Below are 19,107 nucleotides of genomic sequence, written 5' to 3' on the forward strand. Positions count from 1 at the left end.
GGCTGACTGCCTCTGCCACGGCTGCGGTGGCCGGGAGGGGTGGGATGTATGTTTGTGTCGAAAGTGACGCTGCGCTTTTGGCATGGCTAAGCCACAGCGTGATCCCGTAAGAGCCTCCAGATTTACCACAAGAGGGAGAAACCCCAAGTCGCTCTTGGCTCGAACCTTCCGCAATTAAAAAAAAAAACCCAAAGCAGAAGGAAGCAGGGAGGAAACAAATAAAAGAGACATTTTTTTGGAGAAATGCTCAGTATGTTTTCCATTAGGAGAGGAGCTCTGGCGCTCTCACCCCGCCCTCCTCTCTCCTCTGTGTTTAGAGAGTTGCACTGGGAGCTGGCTTGGACAGACAGCTGGACACACAGTAATCAGGGCGGCTATAGGCATCCCGCAGGCCACAGGGTTCACCTCCCCTTAACACAAAAGCGCAAGTCACACCAAGGAAACACCGGCTCAAAGGCTGCACACAAAGCCCAAACATGTGGCCGATTGCTCAATGCAGGCCAGCCCAGACAGAGACACAGAAACCGCAAGTCTGTCACTGCCTCCCACACATGACATGAACTCCACACAGGGTCACTGTTCGACACGACAGCTGCAGCTGAGTCCCAGAGCCCAGCCACTGTCCGACCTGCCCCGATAGGAATCAACCTGCGCTCACTGATCGTCAGCCGAGAGCTGGCGTGTTAAATTCACATTTGACCTTAAATCACAGAAATAGCTGAAGATAAGAAAACGAATATCATGCTACGAATGCAGGAACTGTTGAAGTGAATGAGTGATGTTGGGAGGGGAAGCATGAGTAATGAAGACAGAGTGCGTAGAGGAAAAAAGGGGCTTCTTGTCAGTGTGTGTGATTGGGATCAGGCCCTGTGTTATGTCCTCCTCTCCACGCTCAGGACTTGTCTGGACAAGCTGCTCATGACTCGGCCCAGACGGAATCTGCTGCCCTGAATGTTTCTATCAATGCCTCAACACATCTCGTCTCCAAATCTAATCTACAGAACTTCAGGCTTAGGTTCCCAAACAGACCACTGCTCAACATACACTAACAACACGAGCCGCGGTTTCACCAGCTGACGATGATGGCCTCCATAAATTTTCTTAAAATGAACACAACACGTGCAGTTTTCAGTATAACAGTGATGACAACTGCTGATTTTTGGGTCATATTTAGCTTTATGTGCCCAAGTTAACTGTTTCAGCTCTAATCAGTCTTGGATTCAGGTTTAGCAATTGCTGAGATATAAACAGGGTAATATTGCCACAACAAAGCAGGGCCAAAAACAAGTGTTTAGACAGTCAGATGTATTCAAGATAACTAAATGATCTAAACCACTTTGTCTGGAGGTAAAACCAAAAGTGAGCAAACCTGAAATGTTGTAATAACAATTATTATTAATAGCAATAACAATAATCCTTCATGGGACAGAAAATCTGTACAAGTACAACTACAGCAGGCAGCGCAGGTCAGTCTCTCTGTCATCTGATGGATGTTTACAGCGTTCAGTTTGATGACTAATAATTTCACTGTTACTACTTACTCCTTTGTTTGGCTAATGCAGTGGTTTGTTTACAACCTGTCTGATCTCTATAGTTTCTTAGTTTTGGTTTCTTTTCAGCAATGTTTCCGTTCCCAAATATCAATGGGATTTACACGTCACTGCAATATTTTTGCCCGCAATGGCAAAATGTGAAATGAGGCCCAAATTGCAAAAGTTATCCTTTGATTTTTTTACAGTGGCAGAGAGGCTGGATCTCAAGTGGGAGAAGTCATCGGTTTGTTTATATCATCATGTAACAGGCTTCTTTCAGGCATTCGGAGCGTTGGTTAAAAATGACAAACTGGTGCATTTTACACTGCGACTCTAACAGTTTATCTCCTGAGAGCTGCTGTAAAATCAAAAACACACTGTGCAGTAGAATTTAATTAGAACTTTTAAATCGGTGTAGGAGCTGATGCCCGGATTAGTGCGTTAGACCAATCAAACACACAACTGTTTTACATGACAATGAAGGAAATGGACTCTCCTTGCACCTAATCCCCTCATGTACACTGAGCTGCTGCCCTTGTATCATGTTTGCAGACGTGCTATTAGGAGGAGAGAGCCAGGAGAGGAGCAGGGGAGTGAGACTGAATGAGGGACACCGTGGGAGAAAGGCAGACGGTCAGACAGAGGAATGACAGGAGGCACTTTCCACAGAGTGAGTCATAGAAAAGCTCCTCAGCACGCTGACAGGCAGAGCGACGTTCCGGACGACACGGCCTGCCCTGCAGTCCCACCCGCTCTCCGCGACTCATTACTCAACTTTTATGGACTCTGAAATGTAAAGAGGAGGAGAAGCGATGCTGTCTCATTCTTTTCTCCCTTCCCCTGAATCTGTCCGTGGTCGAGCATGTTGCGCGGCGGGAGCCCAGCCCCAGACGGTTAATGCAGACAAGATTAATTTCCTGATGTTAATTCCAGTTGGAACAGAACACACAGAGGAAAGAAAGTAGCTCTCCAGTCCCGTGTTAAACTGGGCGTGGGTCCACTCCACCTTTCTGACTAAGCCCATAAAGCTATTTCCAGATTTCTCTAGATCGGTCTGAAACCTGAATGAATGTTTAGAACCTTCTGGCGAGGGGCTGTTCCTCTTCTGGAGAATAACTGAAAGCTAATGAAAACTATGCATTTTAGATAGCAGATGATGACCAGTTGTGGAAGAATAAACTATTGTGTCTTCTCTGATCATTACAGGGCATGAATACACAGGGTTAAGTCCCCCCGGTGTTAAACACATCTGGTATGACAACAATTTTCAGTCTTTTTTGAGACTAACCAAATGAAAATCTTCCCTTATGTCTGTGAATATGCGTGATTGTCTGCATGGGGTTTAATAGTTTAAAAAGTCTCATTCCTGCACAGGCCGCTGGTTGCTAAATCAGATTACGCCCTTCAGACAATCTCTTTTTGTCTGCTGCTCGTCTGCTTTACACGTTATCGCCGTGGTTCCCAGAGTCATGTGTTGCTAAGAAACCCTCCATTTCGACATCAGCAGACCATCACTGCAGGTCCCATGATCTCACCTAGCAGGAGAAGGCGGACACTCGGTTGGCTGTGCGGATGATAGAGGGCGGCGTGGCTTGTGCTAGGACACGCTTCAGTTCGGCTGGCTCCGAGGCTTCAGCCAGCTGCTTTAGGTTGGCTTGTAGCAGAAACCCAGAGAAAATGGCTTGAGAGTGCTAGAAAATAACAAAGTGGAGGCAAAGGGGAGCTGTAGAAGAAAGAAGAGAGAGAGAAAAAGAACTACCACGTACTTCTGCAAGAAGAAAAGGCACAGAGGCAGCAGAGGGAATGATAGAGTTATGGAGCGCCAACACTTTGACAGGTCCAGAGAGGAGCCTCAACTCCGCTGTGCCCCCGAGAGCACCGCCGCCCCAAACAAAAGGCAGAGGAGGAAGGTCCCTGACCCTCACAGAGAGACCCTCTGATGACCTGGCAGAGACAGGAAACAGGAAGTGCGACCCCTTGACCTCTTTAGGGGGGGATCCTGTTACACAGCAACACGTGACTGTGCCCAGTGACAACAAGCCCAGGATGTGTGGATCAGATCAGAGAGTGCAGCAGGAAGACTCAGCTGTTCATGCCTCTGCTCCCTGACAGCTCAAAGAAATATTAGATTGAGAGCATGAAAAGCCCGCAGCACACACACGCGTAGGTAAAGTCGTGTGTGCTGTGGCTCCTTGTTACCGAGCCGGCTGCCTGGCTTGTGCAGCAGGGTTTTTATAAGCCGGCTGTGTGATAATTATACCCAGTGGGGTGGTAGTGGTGTGGGAGCAAAGGGGTGGAGCGGGTAGGCAGAGGCGACCCCGCTTCGGGCCTCGGGGCTGATGGTGGGGGGAGGAGGAGGGGACAAGGAGGGAGGGAGGGAGAGGTGGAGGTATGGAGGTAAGGAGGAATGGGTGGCAGTGGTAGAAGGGATGGTTGGGCCTCATTAGGAGGCAGACTAATTGGGAGGAAAAGGGCCCTCACATGCTCTGTCTGACCTCCCAGCCAGCAGGGGAGAAAGCCGGAGCGGGAGAGGGGTGCGTGGGTGTGTGTGTGGTAGTGGGTGGGGTGGATGCCGGGGTATGTGATAGCTGGATTCCTAAAGTTAAGAAACCGTAACTCCCTATAACTCCTCAAATCCTAAACCTACCGTGAAGTCAGAAGTCTCCGGAAAGTGAAAGGATAAGATGCGTGTGTGGTGCCCTAACAGGGATACCGACTCTGCCTCCACAAACGCCCTGCAGCTCCTCAGAGGTTTACACCAGGTGTCACACTTCATTTAAAGAACCCTCGTGGCTTCTCCCCGCTCACAAATATAGCGCCATAACAGCTCTCCTTCCTCCTCCGCCTCCTCCTTCCAGAGCAGTCGTACTTCACACACATAAAAACTAGGAAGGCGAGAGGACAGAGGCCCTGAGGGGGTATATTAAAGAAGGCTTCAAAAACCCTCAGTAAATAACATCAAACAGAAGTCAGCCTCTGAGTGGAGCGAGCATAATGGCCAGGTTAGCAAGTGTAAGTTTACTAAACAGCAGGCCCAGTCTGACACCCATGGTGTCTATTAGTCTGATTGTAAGCACACCCTGTAGGAAAAGGCCACCGCACGCTGGCCTTGTCATGAAGCAGCTTCCATTTTATCTCTACTCTAATGATAATACACACTGCACTGCATTTATTCATACTTTTCAAAGAGTATTTAAAGTGTTGCTTTATTTTATAGCCACTTGTATGTTTATATGTCACGGCTGTATATCAGCTGGAAATGTCTCTGCAGCAGTTATACGCCTAACTATGTGTGTGCAAGATTAACTGCTGCAAGTGCGCACAGTAAAAACTGTGTGAGTGTGTGTGTGTGTGTGTGTGAGTTCAGTGTATTCTGTGCGAGCATGCGCGAGGTGTCGAGCACACGCTGCCCAGGCTCCGGCGGCTCGGAGGAAGTGAGACTGCGTGATGGAATTTGTGGCGCTCGGGATCTGGTTTATTTTCCACCCTGGATTCCTGTCCTACCTGCAGGATTTTCCCAGGTTCTGGCTTCAATTAGACTGGGAAGCTGGGAGGAGAGGAGGGGGATCTAGGGGGTTTAGGAGAGGGGGAGGAGGAGGGGGCTGGAGGAGGGAAGGGCGACAGAGCTGGAGTCTGTCACACACAACTCAGCACAGCTGGAGAGATGGAAGGCAAGGCAGCGAACAGGGAGAGACGGAGCGCGCTGGAAGCAAAAGCTGAAACATTCGAATAAAGTGCTAAAAACACAAAAGCTCTGGCACGCGCTGTGAAGAAGCTTGTTATTTTTCAAATGACAGAGCAATTTTAACAGCGTTAGATGAAATGATTGTGTTTTGCCGAAAGGGATTCATAAAAATCGTCAACAAAGATGTGTTTCATATCCGTGGTTTTCCAAACGTATCGTCTCCAAAGAGGGTCGTGTAGCCAAGAAGAGGCTGTCGGAATGATCCCAGGAGGCCTGACCCTCCAAATGGCAAACTCATCTGACAAATGAGTGGGAAACGCTCTGTAATCAAAGACCAATCACATAATTGCTCTATTTTGCCACTAGCTCAACCATCTCCTGTGAGATTAGTTGTTCAGAGGAGAAACCCGATACTCTGGGAAGTTAAACAGATGTTCTGAAAAACAAACTCATCTCAGAACAAGAACACATCACCAAAATAATATGTTCTAATTTAAGAGCGCTGCCTCCAGATCGGCTCTGTGTCTCCACAGGGGAACTCGCCTGGCCAGCTTTTTACACAATCCAGGTTTTGATGCGTTGTCACAGTTAACAGCAGAGCGCTCTAAAGAGGACGGCGTGACTTGTCAGGCTGGCATCGCACAATATCGCCAACCTGATGTCACGGCCGAGGAGAGCGTGTCTCCGCTCGTCTTTATCAGCTTCAGCATAAGCAGGGCGCAGCGCGCAGACGGGACCTCACGCAGGAATTTCTAACACAGTGTAAGCATGCACAAAAATGTCCACGGCTCCTCACAGTCCCGCGCTGTTTAAAGAGTCCAAATCGAGAAGCAATCACCGAAGGAGAAGCATCCCTCTTCATCCATTTATAGTGCACAGTTCACTTTAAACTTGGCTACGGCTCAGGCATGACATCAGCTGCTTTAGGCGTGAGAAAACGATGTTTTATAAGCTGAGGCGACTGGCTCGGAGACTTTTTTTTCCCCTTTTGGTGTTTAGTTTAGCCTCACAGAGGCACAAAGGCAAGGGTCTCCCTGCCAGACTGTCCCTGTATCTGCTGATACTCTGATCAACACTGACAACGTGAGAAATGACACATTTCCGCTGCATAGCTGCATTTCACAGGGCCATCGTCACGGAGCACTTAGGAGCGGAGGAATGAAACATCAGGGGGATTAAAGTTGGGAGGAAGCGGATTCTTTGGAGGGGTCCCACGTTCCCCTCACTGTTCGAGAGTGTAGCCCCCATATTTTATGACACAGTCTCACATACCGTGGGCTGGGACTGATTCGCGGTTAGAAAGTGGGTCAGTACAAGCTGGAAGAACCATTGATTGTGTTCTCTGTTTGAGCCAAAAGGGGAATAATGATCATTCAAATGGAAAACGTGTGCAGGATAAAGGAGCCTCGTAGGACTTGTAAAGGCCTGTATGCGAGTGACCCGTGTCCTGAATGTGGAGCCGAATGCATATAAAGGACAATAACGTGCACATTCTTCAGCCCGCAGCTCTGAACATACTGTACACGATACACGCTCAGACGACATCACGAGACTGAAATAGTGCAGTTTTTAATCAGCATGGCACTCTCCTGGTTCCCTTCCAGGAACATTACACATCTCATTGTTGGCCTGTCCTCATACACGGCGCATATAAACAGGGCAGATGAAAGCAATTATCTCTGAGTTGTGGCCCGCTCGCTCATATCAGATGGTTAATTAGTCCATTTGCTTTTAGCCCTGCAACATCCAGAGCTGGTGGTCTTTCAACTGGCGGGGAGGCGGAGACCTTGTAAAACTGCTTTTAACTAAACAACATCACTTTCTCCAGTGCCTTCAGAGGTTGTTTACAACGTGCCGGCGCAGAGCAGCTAGGACCATGAAATACTGTGTGTAGTCAATAAACGTTTAGCAGGATTATAAAGCAAAGCTGCCCGACACCAGTCGACTCCATTGGCAGACATGTTTTCAGCCTCACCGGCATCATGGTTCTATCTGTCGGTTGGTCGGTCCGACACTTAAACACCTCAACAACTGTTGGCTGGCCTGCCGTGATGTTTCATAGTGAGACTCACGGAGCCCTGAGGATAAATCCTAATGACTCTTTCACTGATTTATTTAATTTATTTCACCAGCTGCTCAAATTTTCCACTGATATTTTTAATGGATGGACTGACAAAAACCTTTGTACAGATATTCCATGATTTCCAGATGATAAATCCTAATAACCTTTGTGTTCCCCTGACTTCTCATCTAGCGCCACCTTGAGGCAACCATCGGACGGACCTCCACAAACTTTTCACACAAACACATTCATGTTCCCCTCAGGATAAACTGCAGTAACTTTGGTGATCTGTTCACTTTTCACCCAGCACCACCTGCTATGCTGCTATGCTATCATTGTTGTTAGCATGCTGACACTAGCATTTAGCTCAAAACACTGATTTAAATAAGTATAGTTTCACAGAGCCTTTAGTTTGGCTGTAGACTCATTCTTACATTGCATTTTTTTTTGTGCAAATTTTAAAAAAGGATATACGAATGGTAAGACAAAACAACAGGAACAGCTTACAATATAATGAAAATTGATACATAAACACCACAAATTGAAAACTCAAAAGTTAGTAAGTTGAATTGAGTGAGCTCTGTCAGGCACAAGAAAACTTGATATCGCTAACTTCCCAAAAGGGAGGTTTTTATTGCAGGTCTCTTGTATTATATTGCATCATATTGTGAGGCGTTCCTGTTATTTTGTGCACCCCAGTATCATGATGATTTGTAGTAAAAATATTTATGTAATCTCATTTCTGCACAAATGGCTATGAGTCATAAACAGTTTTACTGCAGATGAAATATGCAATCAAGCACAGTCAGTCTTTTGTCAGATGTTAATCCAGTCCATTGATGTTGAGATCTAAAGGGAAGTTCGGGTTCAGGCAGAAATGTGCTTGACTCCGCTGTATGGTCATCAGATATGGGATTAAAAGCTCCCCTGTGAATAGTCAATCTGCATAAATATCAGGTGTTTATGTAAACAGATTCAAAACCCACAAATGTCCACATGTGCACCACGTCATCAGAACAGCATGGGAGTCAGTGAGAAATGTTAGGTTACTGAAAGACACACACACGGCGGGAGAGAGTCTGACTGTGTCCATGTTTCTAAGGGATTGTTTGAATGTCTGTAACACAATGAGCTCACTCATTTCAGCAAACTGCATTTTCTTGCAAAATCTCATCAAAAGCCTATCAGGAACCTGATCTACACGGTAAACAGTCTGCGCTGCAGCAGCTCTGCTTGTAGCCGATACAGATGTTTGCCCCTGTCAGAGCGAGACGTCTTGAAAGGCTTATTACATTACAGCGCATGTGTGTGCATGTTCTGTGTTTTCAACATTAAAGGATGATTCTGGTTTCTCACAACTTGGATTGTATTTCTGTCGTTTTGGCCGCCGTTCCTGTTGGAATTAAAACGTTGTACTCAGCGAGTTAGCTGCTGAGATCTGGGAATGTTGCAAAGTTGCAAAGACTTCAGGGTTACGTCCAGGTTAGCCAAATTCAGGTGAGCGGCAAAATTATTACCCAAACTGTGCATAATAAACACCCATCATAATTTAAAGACCAGAGCAAGAAGAGGGTTGTGTTCACATGCAGTTTTCCTGTACACAGCTGCAGGTTTACATCCTGTCTGATCATCTCTTCTGCTTCTTGACCTGATCCCTGATCTCATCAGCTGCTTAGGAAAATACAATATTTTTATAAAGAGTAGAAATGATGCCCTAAACTATAAAAACAATTACCCACTTTTCATCTTTTAAACCTTCATGACACATTTAGAGTCAGATATAGAGAGTAGGGAGAAAGGAAACACTTAACACTCCTGTCCAAGTAACGCTCCTTTTGCTTACAGCTAGACTAAGTGTGAATGAGCTAATACAGCACAAGTAATTGAGAAAATTACAGCGTCTCAAACCACAACCCTCTGTATTTTTCTTGAGGGTCTCTGGCTGTCAGAGGGGGAGTGGAGGAAGGTCCACAGTTGCTCACTGGAGAAGGATTGTAATCCACTGTGACAGGCCTGTAGCACTCAGAGGCTCAAACACATGCATGCCAAAATGCACACACGCAAACACACTTTTCAGCTGGAAGATGGTGTGTGTGTGTGTGTGTGTGTGTGTGTGTGGGCGTGTGTGGTGGTAGGTGGTCAGTGGCAATCTTACTTGTTGACAGCTACAAGTGCAACCACCAGGAACCAGGAAATACAGACAGATCTGTGGGCTGATACATGCAAGTATCTCTGCACTCAGTCAGCGCACTCCAAAAGGCGGTTTCCGTGGTGAAGGCAGCTGTGAAAAAAGGGGGCTTCTGCTCTGATGACAGCTGGGGCTTCTCAGGAACCATGTCCTCATCTGGTTGCCACTTAGGTGGATTTGTGTCTAATAAGAGTTTGTGGTTTTTTCTGAGCCGTGCAGATGAGACAGAAATAAAATGTCTTTTCAGAAGGTTCCTGTTTCATTGAGTCTAAAAAGAGTCAGGATTTGACATTTGGACACAGCTTGTCGATGGAGTTTCTCTGAAATATGAAATAGGAAGCACAAAGCAGCTTCGTCTCACATCTTCACCTGTTCTTTGCTGACCCCCACTGGAGCTGCAGAGTAAAACCTGCAGCAGCTTGGAAATCGATGTGCAGTTGTGAACCAGGAGGCAGAACTGGTGGTGAGGTAAACCCTTACACCTCCGCAGAGGAGAGGGCAACTTCCACAGAGACACTGCTTATTGGAAGCATTTAAACTTACTGTAAAACACAGTTAAACACAAGAACTCACAGGAACAGCCTGGGGCATGTACAAACACACAAAAACATGCACGCAGCTCACCTGGTTGATGTGTTTGAGTTTGTCTATGATCTGGCTGATGACTGGCTCCGGGGGCTTGTTGCTTCGGGACTCGGAGCCGGGATGCGATCGCTTCAGACCGGGCCCAGGAAACCTGACCGGACAGGATGAATAAATGAACTCATGTTTCACTTGATGAGTGGAAAGCTTAGTGACCATTGCTCCATCACTCTAAACAAGGTGTTTATCAGGATCTAGTGTTGAGAGGGTGAGTGACAGCTCTGCTGGTTTTTAGTTTAGGCGCCGATCTCCGGAGCTGGAAAGATCATTTGTAACTCGAGCCGAACCAAACGACTGACTTTTCCATCACTGAAGGCGTTGCGTCTATGAAGTAAAACAGGAAATAATGTTTTTACTAATTCAAGATAATAATTAATAAGAGCCGTGAACACTGCATACCTCTTAGAAAGAAACTATTTATATTCAAAATGTTTCAGCACTAGCCTTTATCAGGACATGTACTCAGACTGAGGCATTATACATAAAATTGAACTCACAGACATCCTCAGAGGAGTTTAACCATTACACAAAGTCTAGCTGCTAATTAATTTCATGCTGCATTAAACTGGCCAATCATCTCCATGTAAGGGGGCATTAGCAGAGATGTACTTTTGTCCTGCTTTACTGGCGAGGGTATCTTGAGGCACAGCTAGCCTACAGGCAAGCGCTTACATGTCTGCGTAACCGAGGAAACGCGGCTCTGTTGACACTTGTGTATGTTATCGAGAGGAGGAGCTGGTGAGTCTCAAACTTTCCCGCAGGTGTTTGCTTCGCTTTCGGCAGTGCCAGGAATTAACTCCTTCCCGCCACGATGTCACAGCTCCGAGCAGGAGCCTAACTCACTCCTGCACGCATGAGACAAGCGTGTTTAGATGAACTGGAGTCAGGGCTGACCACGTATCCCCCCCGGGCACCACAGTGAGCGGCGTGGCGGCGAGGGCAGAGGCCACATCTCAGCGTAAATGTCATCGGCTATATTGCTGCAAATGTTGGAGAGATGAAGGACAAACGGACCGGAGTGGGCAAAACTGATTTTCAGAGAGAAGGTTAGTGCGAGAGAGAAGGGCCTTGACAAAAATGTGTGTGTGTGTGTGTGTGTGTGTGTGTGTGTGTGTTAAAGCATGAGGTCATTCTCTTTTCTCATCTGTGACACAGCCCTGAGCAGACACACACACGCACACACACACCTTTCACCTGCCATCTCCATTCATCAGTCTCCCGCTCTGCCTGAAGTGAGACTTTTCATTAAACTCAAATTACATTTCCCCAGTTATTTATTCTTCTTATTAGCCATGATCTCACCCCTCCCTCCGCTGCTAATTATCACATTAATAATGGAGAAAGATGTGTGATCCATTAAAGAGAGGAAGAAGAGGAAATATGGGTCGAGGAAGGAGGATTGCGTGAGAGGGAGATTTTGAGTGAAGATAAGGAGCCGAGGAAGGTTAGTGTTTCACATGATAGATGCCAGTCAGATAATTATACCGAGACACAGTTTAGCGTGTTTCACCGTTAAACTGTTTTTCACCACTGATCGTCTCAGATGGCAGCTCTCAGTTCGTTATCTGATCGGTCCTGTGTTATTGTTTCCTGCCAGCAGATCTGATCAGACCGGTTAACTCCAGTGATAATCTAATCCAATCTAACACCAATCACCACGCCATGAGGTCCGGCGTGAATGAGACGGCTCTCACATCGAAATAAACGACAAAAGGAGGACAGACGTTGGGAGTCCAGGTGCTGAGGAGCTACATAATGGAGTCTGACGCTTTTCACACCACTTGATCGCACTTCGTGTCCCACGGTGTGTAAACACTGTGGTTGTTACTGTTAATACACTGCTCTTCTCCTGGCTGAATGCCATATTGAGCAGTAACAGAATCAAATTTAGATGATATCATGAAAAGAGCTGTAAGGGGCTGTATGGAAATGACATGGTGGCACAAAGCTTCAGAGCTGTTCATGCTTTCTGCGAACCTTTGTCTTGACTTAGGGAGAAAGAAAATAAAAAAACTTCGACAGCCTCCCCACAACATGTGAAAGTGTTATTTATAGCCATGTCAGTGGCATGGCTCTAGGGATGGTGTTAGTCCATCTGTCGGTCGTTCCACCACTTTGCTCCACAACAATAGGATGGAAGGCGCAGATACGGTGCCCAGACAATATGTTCCCATCAGCCTCTGCTGCACTTTGTGTTTAGTGCTAATTAGCAAAAGTTAGAATGCTAACATGCTAAACTAAGATAGCTGACATGGTAAACATTACACCTGCTTTACATCAGCATGCTAGCGTGCTGGTATTAGCATTTAGCTCAAGGCAAAGCTGTACAGCCTTATAGAGCTGCTATAGCATCAACGTGACTCTTAGTCTCCCATCAACAGGACTTAGGATGATCCAACAACAGCAGAAAATGAGACATTCTCCTGAAAAATACACACAAATAAAACAATTCTTGTCACTTGTAGATGCATATTGCACCTTTATTTAAAGGTTGTCATGTTATTCTAACTTCTGATGTGACTATTAACAATTTTCCAAAAGAAGGTAAAATAAAATATCAATTTAGGACAAAAAAAAAGAACCTTCAGCCAAAACAAGATAACAATATCCTCCCCCTTTTCTGACTTCCTCTCCCCCCTATTCATTTTTATACAGTCCCTAAATTAAATGTTCACAGATGACACAGCATCTTATCTTTTATCACAAATCACACACACACACACATTTACACTGTCATTAGATCCAAAAGAGTAATGGAAATTTAATGTTTTGAGCTGACACGGCGTCACATCTGTTATCACGGTTAATCAGTGTAACGCTCTTTGATGTGGTGAAAAGTGTTGCTCCTCTGATCTGGGCTCCAGGTGGGATGGTAAACACGTCTGATAAAAAGCACCACATTTAGCTCCAAAGATCACTCCTCAAGTATCAGAGACATTCAGTACCCGACCCCTCCAGCGCTTACCCCCCTCCCCCCCTCCAACCCACCCACCAAATCTAAATTTATCTACATGAGACAATATGAGAATGAATGCCAGGTTTGGCTCTGGAGAAGGTCCTATCTGGGAGGATAATGGAAGATGATCCAGAACAAATCTCAGAGTGAAAATGGACCCGCAGTGAATTAGCAGGCATATGCCCTCGCAGACACACAGAATTGCTTGCCGCGAGACATTGTAATCTTTCCATCATTTCGTCTCCTTTCCCGCCTCCCTGTACCCTCCTATCGCACTGTTTGGTCCGGCTTGTAATCACGCCCTCAGGACAGCTTTGCCCTCATGCCAACCTGATGCCTCTTCTCTATCTTTGTGATCGAGTCTCTTCCAGCAGTTTGAGAAAGCTCAGAATTTATTCTCTGTCCTCCTCTGGAACAAGGGGTGAAACATTAACCTGCAGCGCTTCTCCTCTGAAATGTGTGCCTCTGCATTGATTAAATTCTGCACATAATTTACAAAGCAGAAAAGAAAAAAGAATGATATCTATAACTATCTGAGCCAAATTGAAATTGGGGCCCGGCTGACGGCGTGGGCGAAAAGGAAGAGGTTATGATGTGTGGAGCCCACGGACAGGGGTGAAGTGAAATATTGCGAAAACCAAATGAGGTTCTGCAGGGTGCACAGGAGATGTTGGATGAAGGAGGAGAAAACGATCGAAACAGCAATTAACTAAGCGCGAAGAGGGTGACAGCACGCCTGACATTAATAACATCCCATAGAGCCAAAGTCAAGATTTACACTCACACTCAGTGGGAGAGGGGGGGGGGGGGGCTCGTGTGAAGCTCATCAGCTCTGGGCAAACTTACCCTTCAACTCACCTACACTCTCCTCCATGTGCCGCTGGAGGATTGGGAATTCAAGCACCAGAGCAGACTATTTGTATAACGTTATTTAGCTTTCATCCTCTAGAAAGGTGATAAACACGAGCAGGACTGTAGGCCGTGCTGGACTGAGGACTGGTCCGCAGGTGCATTTAGGGCCTGCGGTGTGTTTTACAGCTACAGGCAAATGAGACACTGATTTACCTGTCTGTCATCTCCTGCCCATTCCAGCAGAGGGAGTGGTTCGCTGGAGCAGGCTCGCGGCTGCACAGCGCCTCCCCGAGACCGCTGTAGAAGGAGCTGAAGCCTCTCAGGTTGGATATGAACTCCCTGAAGCAGCCAAAGAAAGGAAACGCTCAACACGGAGACAAGAGAGACAAAGAATAAAACTTCAGCTAATCTGAATATGACTCACACACATCAGCAGGGAGAAGGAAAAAAAGATCAATTGTCCTCCGGTGAGAGAAACAAAGAAAAAAACACAAAGAAGAAGAGGCAGAGGATAGAAGAAGAGGGGGGATTGGGCTGGGTAACAGTGGAAGCACGTCGAACAGGCAAGAATAAGAAGTGTCTCTATTCCTAATTGACATTAATCTGGCAATTGTGCTGCCAAGGCCAGCAGCCCCGCTGGGCGTTATTACACTGTTCATTTAAGCCTGTTATTGCATCAGGGGTGTTAAAAACACTCGAGTGGAGAAAGACTGAGTGCCACGAGGAAACAGGAGGAAACCTGTCCACAGTGTATTTGTCTGTCTGGCACATATTATCTGGAGAGCGGGTGCTGCTTCATCAGCTGGAAGGGTCTCAGTCAGGATCATGATTTGCTCACCTGCGGAGGCCGGCCAAAGTCTCGTCCGAGTCCGGGGACGAGGGCTGCGCGCTGCGGGCCGCAGAGGCGGGAGGGTGGGGCCGGGGCGGTGGGGACCCGACGGAGCGGGAGGCACGCTGAGGAGTGGTTCCGCACATCCCGCTCACCTGCAGAGGAGAGAGGAGGAAATGAGATACCGGGATTGAGTGAGTGAATTCAGGTCCCCAAACCTCTTCACCCCACTTATGTTTCATTGCTCCCGCTTCCGGGCCGTAAGCCTGTTTATTCAAACTCTTAATAACAGCAACACTGCAGACAGTAAGAACCTGTCAGCCGCCAAACTGCCGGCCTTACTCAGCTGAGCCCCTCCGCAAATTGTCATCTGTTTGGGTTTGTTTATTTTTGGGAGGGATGAAAGCAGGGGGATTTGCATAACAAACAAGTCATTGTATCCTCTGCCAGCCGTTTCCGCCTTGTTCGAATTTGTAATCATAACACTCCAAAAACGCGAGCGTGAAAATAAGGCCTCTCGTTTGCTTCGTCTTTCCCCGTATAAACGCCATTGTGTTTCCACACGGGACGACATAACAATAATAAATAAGAAGTCCCTCTCTGTCTCTTCGAGATAATGGACCTGGCACATTCTTTTCAGGTGCAATAAAAATGCAAATGGATGCTAATGTTTAGCTTGTGGTTTACTGATTTGCCTGAGGTTTAATTTCCCCCGGGGATTCTGGCTTAATTCCGCCATGTAATGTTAACAGCTAATTGTGCCCAGCTCCCCTTTAAGTGAATAGGCTGGCACCACTGCTGCTGAATACTGATGTGACCAGACAGAGAAGCACTGGACATCTTTATCTGGTGGCAACCGAGGCCACATACACACGTACACACACACAGACACACACACACACAGACACACAGACATGCACGCACACACACAGATTCCTCAGCATAGACAAAAATGAATCATTTCATGCAATTACTCATTTGAACATAATGCACCTCACCTAAGCCCATTAACATGATAAACATCCACTCCCACATAATAACACACCTCATGTACACACACACACGCTTTATTGCACGCATGCTGACACACACAGAAATGCTGATCAGCTGTAGGGCAGAATCATAAGGGTTAATCAATACAGCCTTGTCATCCAAGGGTGCAGCACACACACGTATGCACACACATGCACATGCGCGCGCGCACACACACACACACACACACACACACACAGAGTCCTGATAGTCACAGATGGTTGAGTCTCCTGCACCAGGCATTCACTAATACCCAGCATCCCTGACTAGCCATCTCCGCTAACGCTCCCCTACCATGCACTTGGAGAAAATCACAAACATACACACACACGCACACACGCACACACACACACACTTCAGCCATTGTCTGTGTCACCCCAGTCTCTCCCTCCACATCTTCCTCTCGTGTAATTCTCTCGTTCTCCTGCGCCTGGAGCGAGTGTCGGCGCTCCCACAGGCCATGATTAATGTGATTGGAGCTGCGTTCCTCTTTTTGTTTGTGCGTTCCCGGGAAGCCGTAGGGGAGTTGTGGCACAAGGGAAAGACTGATTCAGCGCCGCCGCTTCCCCCCACTCCTACCCACCGATTGTTTCCGGATTCTTCAAGGAAGGGGCTCATTAGTGGGGTATTAATATCACCCAGGGCTGGACTAACACAACCAACAGGAGAGTCTGCAGATAAAGCCTGCCTCAGCATGGGAGCTGGGAAATATCTGCACACTTTTATCTGCACCGAGCAGCCAGCTTCACCGAGAGAGAGAGGTGCTGACGGCCAGTAATACAACACACACACACACACACACACACACACACACACACACACGCCAACCTCACAGTCCACATGTCTGTGCACTTGCACACCTGCATCTCCGGTTCCATGTGGCGCTGTACTTGTGCAAACATGGTGGAAAGGTAAACTCCAAAGAAATCAACGGCAATGCACGAGGATGCTGATAATCAGGCTTATAGATTCATCTCAATCCCATTGAGTTATTAATAAGCAAACAGTTTGAGGAGGGAGGTGGTACTATCAGTGTTGTAAAGGTGGCAGGGTGCCGTGCACAGCTGTAACAACATACTGTAGAATGTTTGGTGAGTAATGTTTGTGCTCCAGAGGAGTCCAGGCGCAGGGGAGAGACTGAGTCAGCACTCAGCCCTCCTCCTCCTCCTCCTCGCTGCATTGTTGTCACCAGCATTGGAACTGACTTCTTCTGGTGAAATGCAGACATCCTATTTCAGCTGAAGCCCTTTTAAATTCTCCCAGTGAAGTGGAAACGTCTCACTTTGTGTCATAAGTAAAGTAATACCAGACAGCTATCACGGTTATATCTTCAAACAGATACTGTTCTGTCTGGGCTGGAAATGAGGAATATGGTGCAACAGTATCTTTCAGTCTGATGTGATGTAAACTGTTCTTAAATATCTTGAACTGTTGTTTTATTAAGCCAGACTATTTTGAGGTTTGAATCGAAACTGGGGAGCAGTCGTTCTCGACCTTTCTTGTCTCACATATCTCCCATGGCTGAATTAAAGTAACAGACACCAGTAAATGTGTTTAGTTCATGTGATTTTGAATATTTTTTTCATATGATTGAATTGTCAATATGCAATATGCAATTTATGCATTACATCAGCATTAGTTTAGTTAGTTTATCCATTTCTTCCTTATGTTTGGCTAAAACCAGCTGGGAACTGATAACACACACAGCAGAGCATCATAGTAACACATAAATCATCAAAAATCCACCTCAGCTGCCATGTCTTAGAAAATAATCGTCCAATGTCCCCTTTCCATAGACATTAAACAGGCTTCCCTATTGTTGAAATGATTCATATACTGCAGATAGGAAGCACTGAAATACACTGATAAATGCTATTTAAAACATAAAGCATGTACTCGCGCAGAGTTTCAGGTAACTTCTTTCAGTCTAATCTTTAAATCTCACTAATCAGCTCAGCTCAGTATGCCTATTTAGTAAATCCACCAGTTCAAGATTCTCGGCTTCACATTAATGAGATCAACAAATCCCCAAATATTCCGAAAATAATCATTTGTTTCCAGCACAAGGTTGGATTACAAGAGTTCCCCTGCATGGTGAAACCTGTGCTGCCGATACCAAAGCAAGCAGGGCTACCTAAAATAGATGAGGAAGCTGTGCCCATCAGTCTGATTTAAAATGAGACATTAGCTGTTTGTGCATCAAGGTTAAAGAGATGCTTATAAGAGACATGTATTTCACACTTCTCGCTCACAGTTCTGCACAGTTCTCCTGAAGCACTCAGATTCGTGGGTCTGAAGTAGGTACGTGATGTTTTCTTCAAAGAAGGCTGGAAAATGGGTCTGTGATGGGAGTGTGATAGATTCCCTGAGAAGTCTGCGCTGGGCGAACAATGAAGATTTGATAAAAGGCTTCTTAGTTCAAAGAATATTACGTAAATGTGGAACTGAGATTTGTTACCAAATGATCAATAATCATAAAGCATATAAGTGAAGATCAGTCAGTAAAAATATTACAAACATACTGTAGTTTGATAAATATGCTATATGTGATATGATCCACTGAGAGCTCAAACATCTGTAAAGCAAAGTTTGATTGTTGTGTCTACAGTCGGCTACATGTTTGAAAGGTTAATAAGTAATAACAACACAGCAGAGTTTTAATTATTGTCGTGTTTCGTCATTGAAGCAACACTTCTGACATGATCAAGCTATTTTCACACACAAAGGGGAAAACAACGAAAGCAGGACTTGATGAAAAGTGTGTTATTGACAAAAAATGTTAGGAATCCACAAAGAGATGTGAGATATTAGACTCATAATTAATCACCAAACTGTATGGAGTGTGTAACAATACACAGCCGGTGTACTCGGCAGTATATCTCCTCTTATCTTGGTCAGATCCATCATTTTTCTGTCTCAGCCTACTTCCCGTCTTCATCTTAAGCCGAGGGGTCGCAGGGTGATGGATGTCTCCTTCACACCCTCCTGTCCTCCTTCCCCTTGGGCTCGCTCTTCACACTCTCCCCTCCATTCTTCTCCCTCCTTTTCTCTCCCTCTCTTCCTCGCTGCTTCTCTCCTCTCTTTCTCCTCAGTAACTGGTAAAAATAGAGCTTCATAAATCATGCATCTTCTCTCACAGCAGCACGTAAGAACGAGAGGAAAAGAAATAAATGTGTGTGTGTGTGTGTGTGTGTGGGGGGGGGTATGAAAGAGAGAGGAGTGTTGAGGATGAGACGTAGAGACGGAGGTGGATGACATCAAACTCCAGGAGAGGGGTGGGAAGTTGACAGGGGAATAGATTGGAGCTGCAGGGCTCTTGGCTGCCCTCT

The 19,107-nt window shown here is 46.2% G+C and overlaps 1 protein-coding gene across 1 annotated transcript in view; it reads right to left on the reverse strand.

The window, feature by feature from the left end:
* Window positions 1-19,107, reverse strand: part of gpc3 (glypican 3) — a 93,846-nt gene that overhangs the window by 17,614 nt on the left and 57,125 nt on the right. The window contains exons 4-6 of the mRNA XM_041944321.1: window positions 14,756-14,901; window positions 14,131-14,256; window positions 10,092-10,203 (exon numbers count right to left, since the gene is read on the reverse strand). Of these exons, the coding sequence (XP_041800255.1) occupies window positions 10,092-10,203; window positions 14,131-14,256; window positions 14,756-14,901 (384 nt within the window). The remainder of the gene's footprint in view (window positions 1-10,091; window positions 10,204-14,130; window positions 14,257-14,755; window positions 14,902-19,107) is intronic.

Source organism: Chelmon rostratus, chromosome 9, assembly GCF_017976325.1.
Source record: "Chelmon rostratus isolate fCheRos1 chromosome 9, fCheRos1.pri, whole genome shotgun sequence".
Classification (NCBI taxonomy): domain Eukaryota; kingdom Metazoa; phylum Chordata; class Actinopteri; order Chaetodontiformes; family Chaetodontidae; genus Chelmon; species Chelmon rostratus.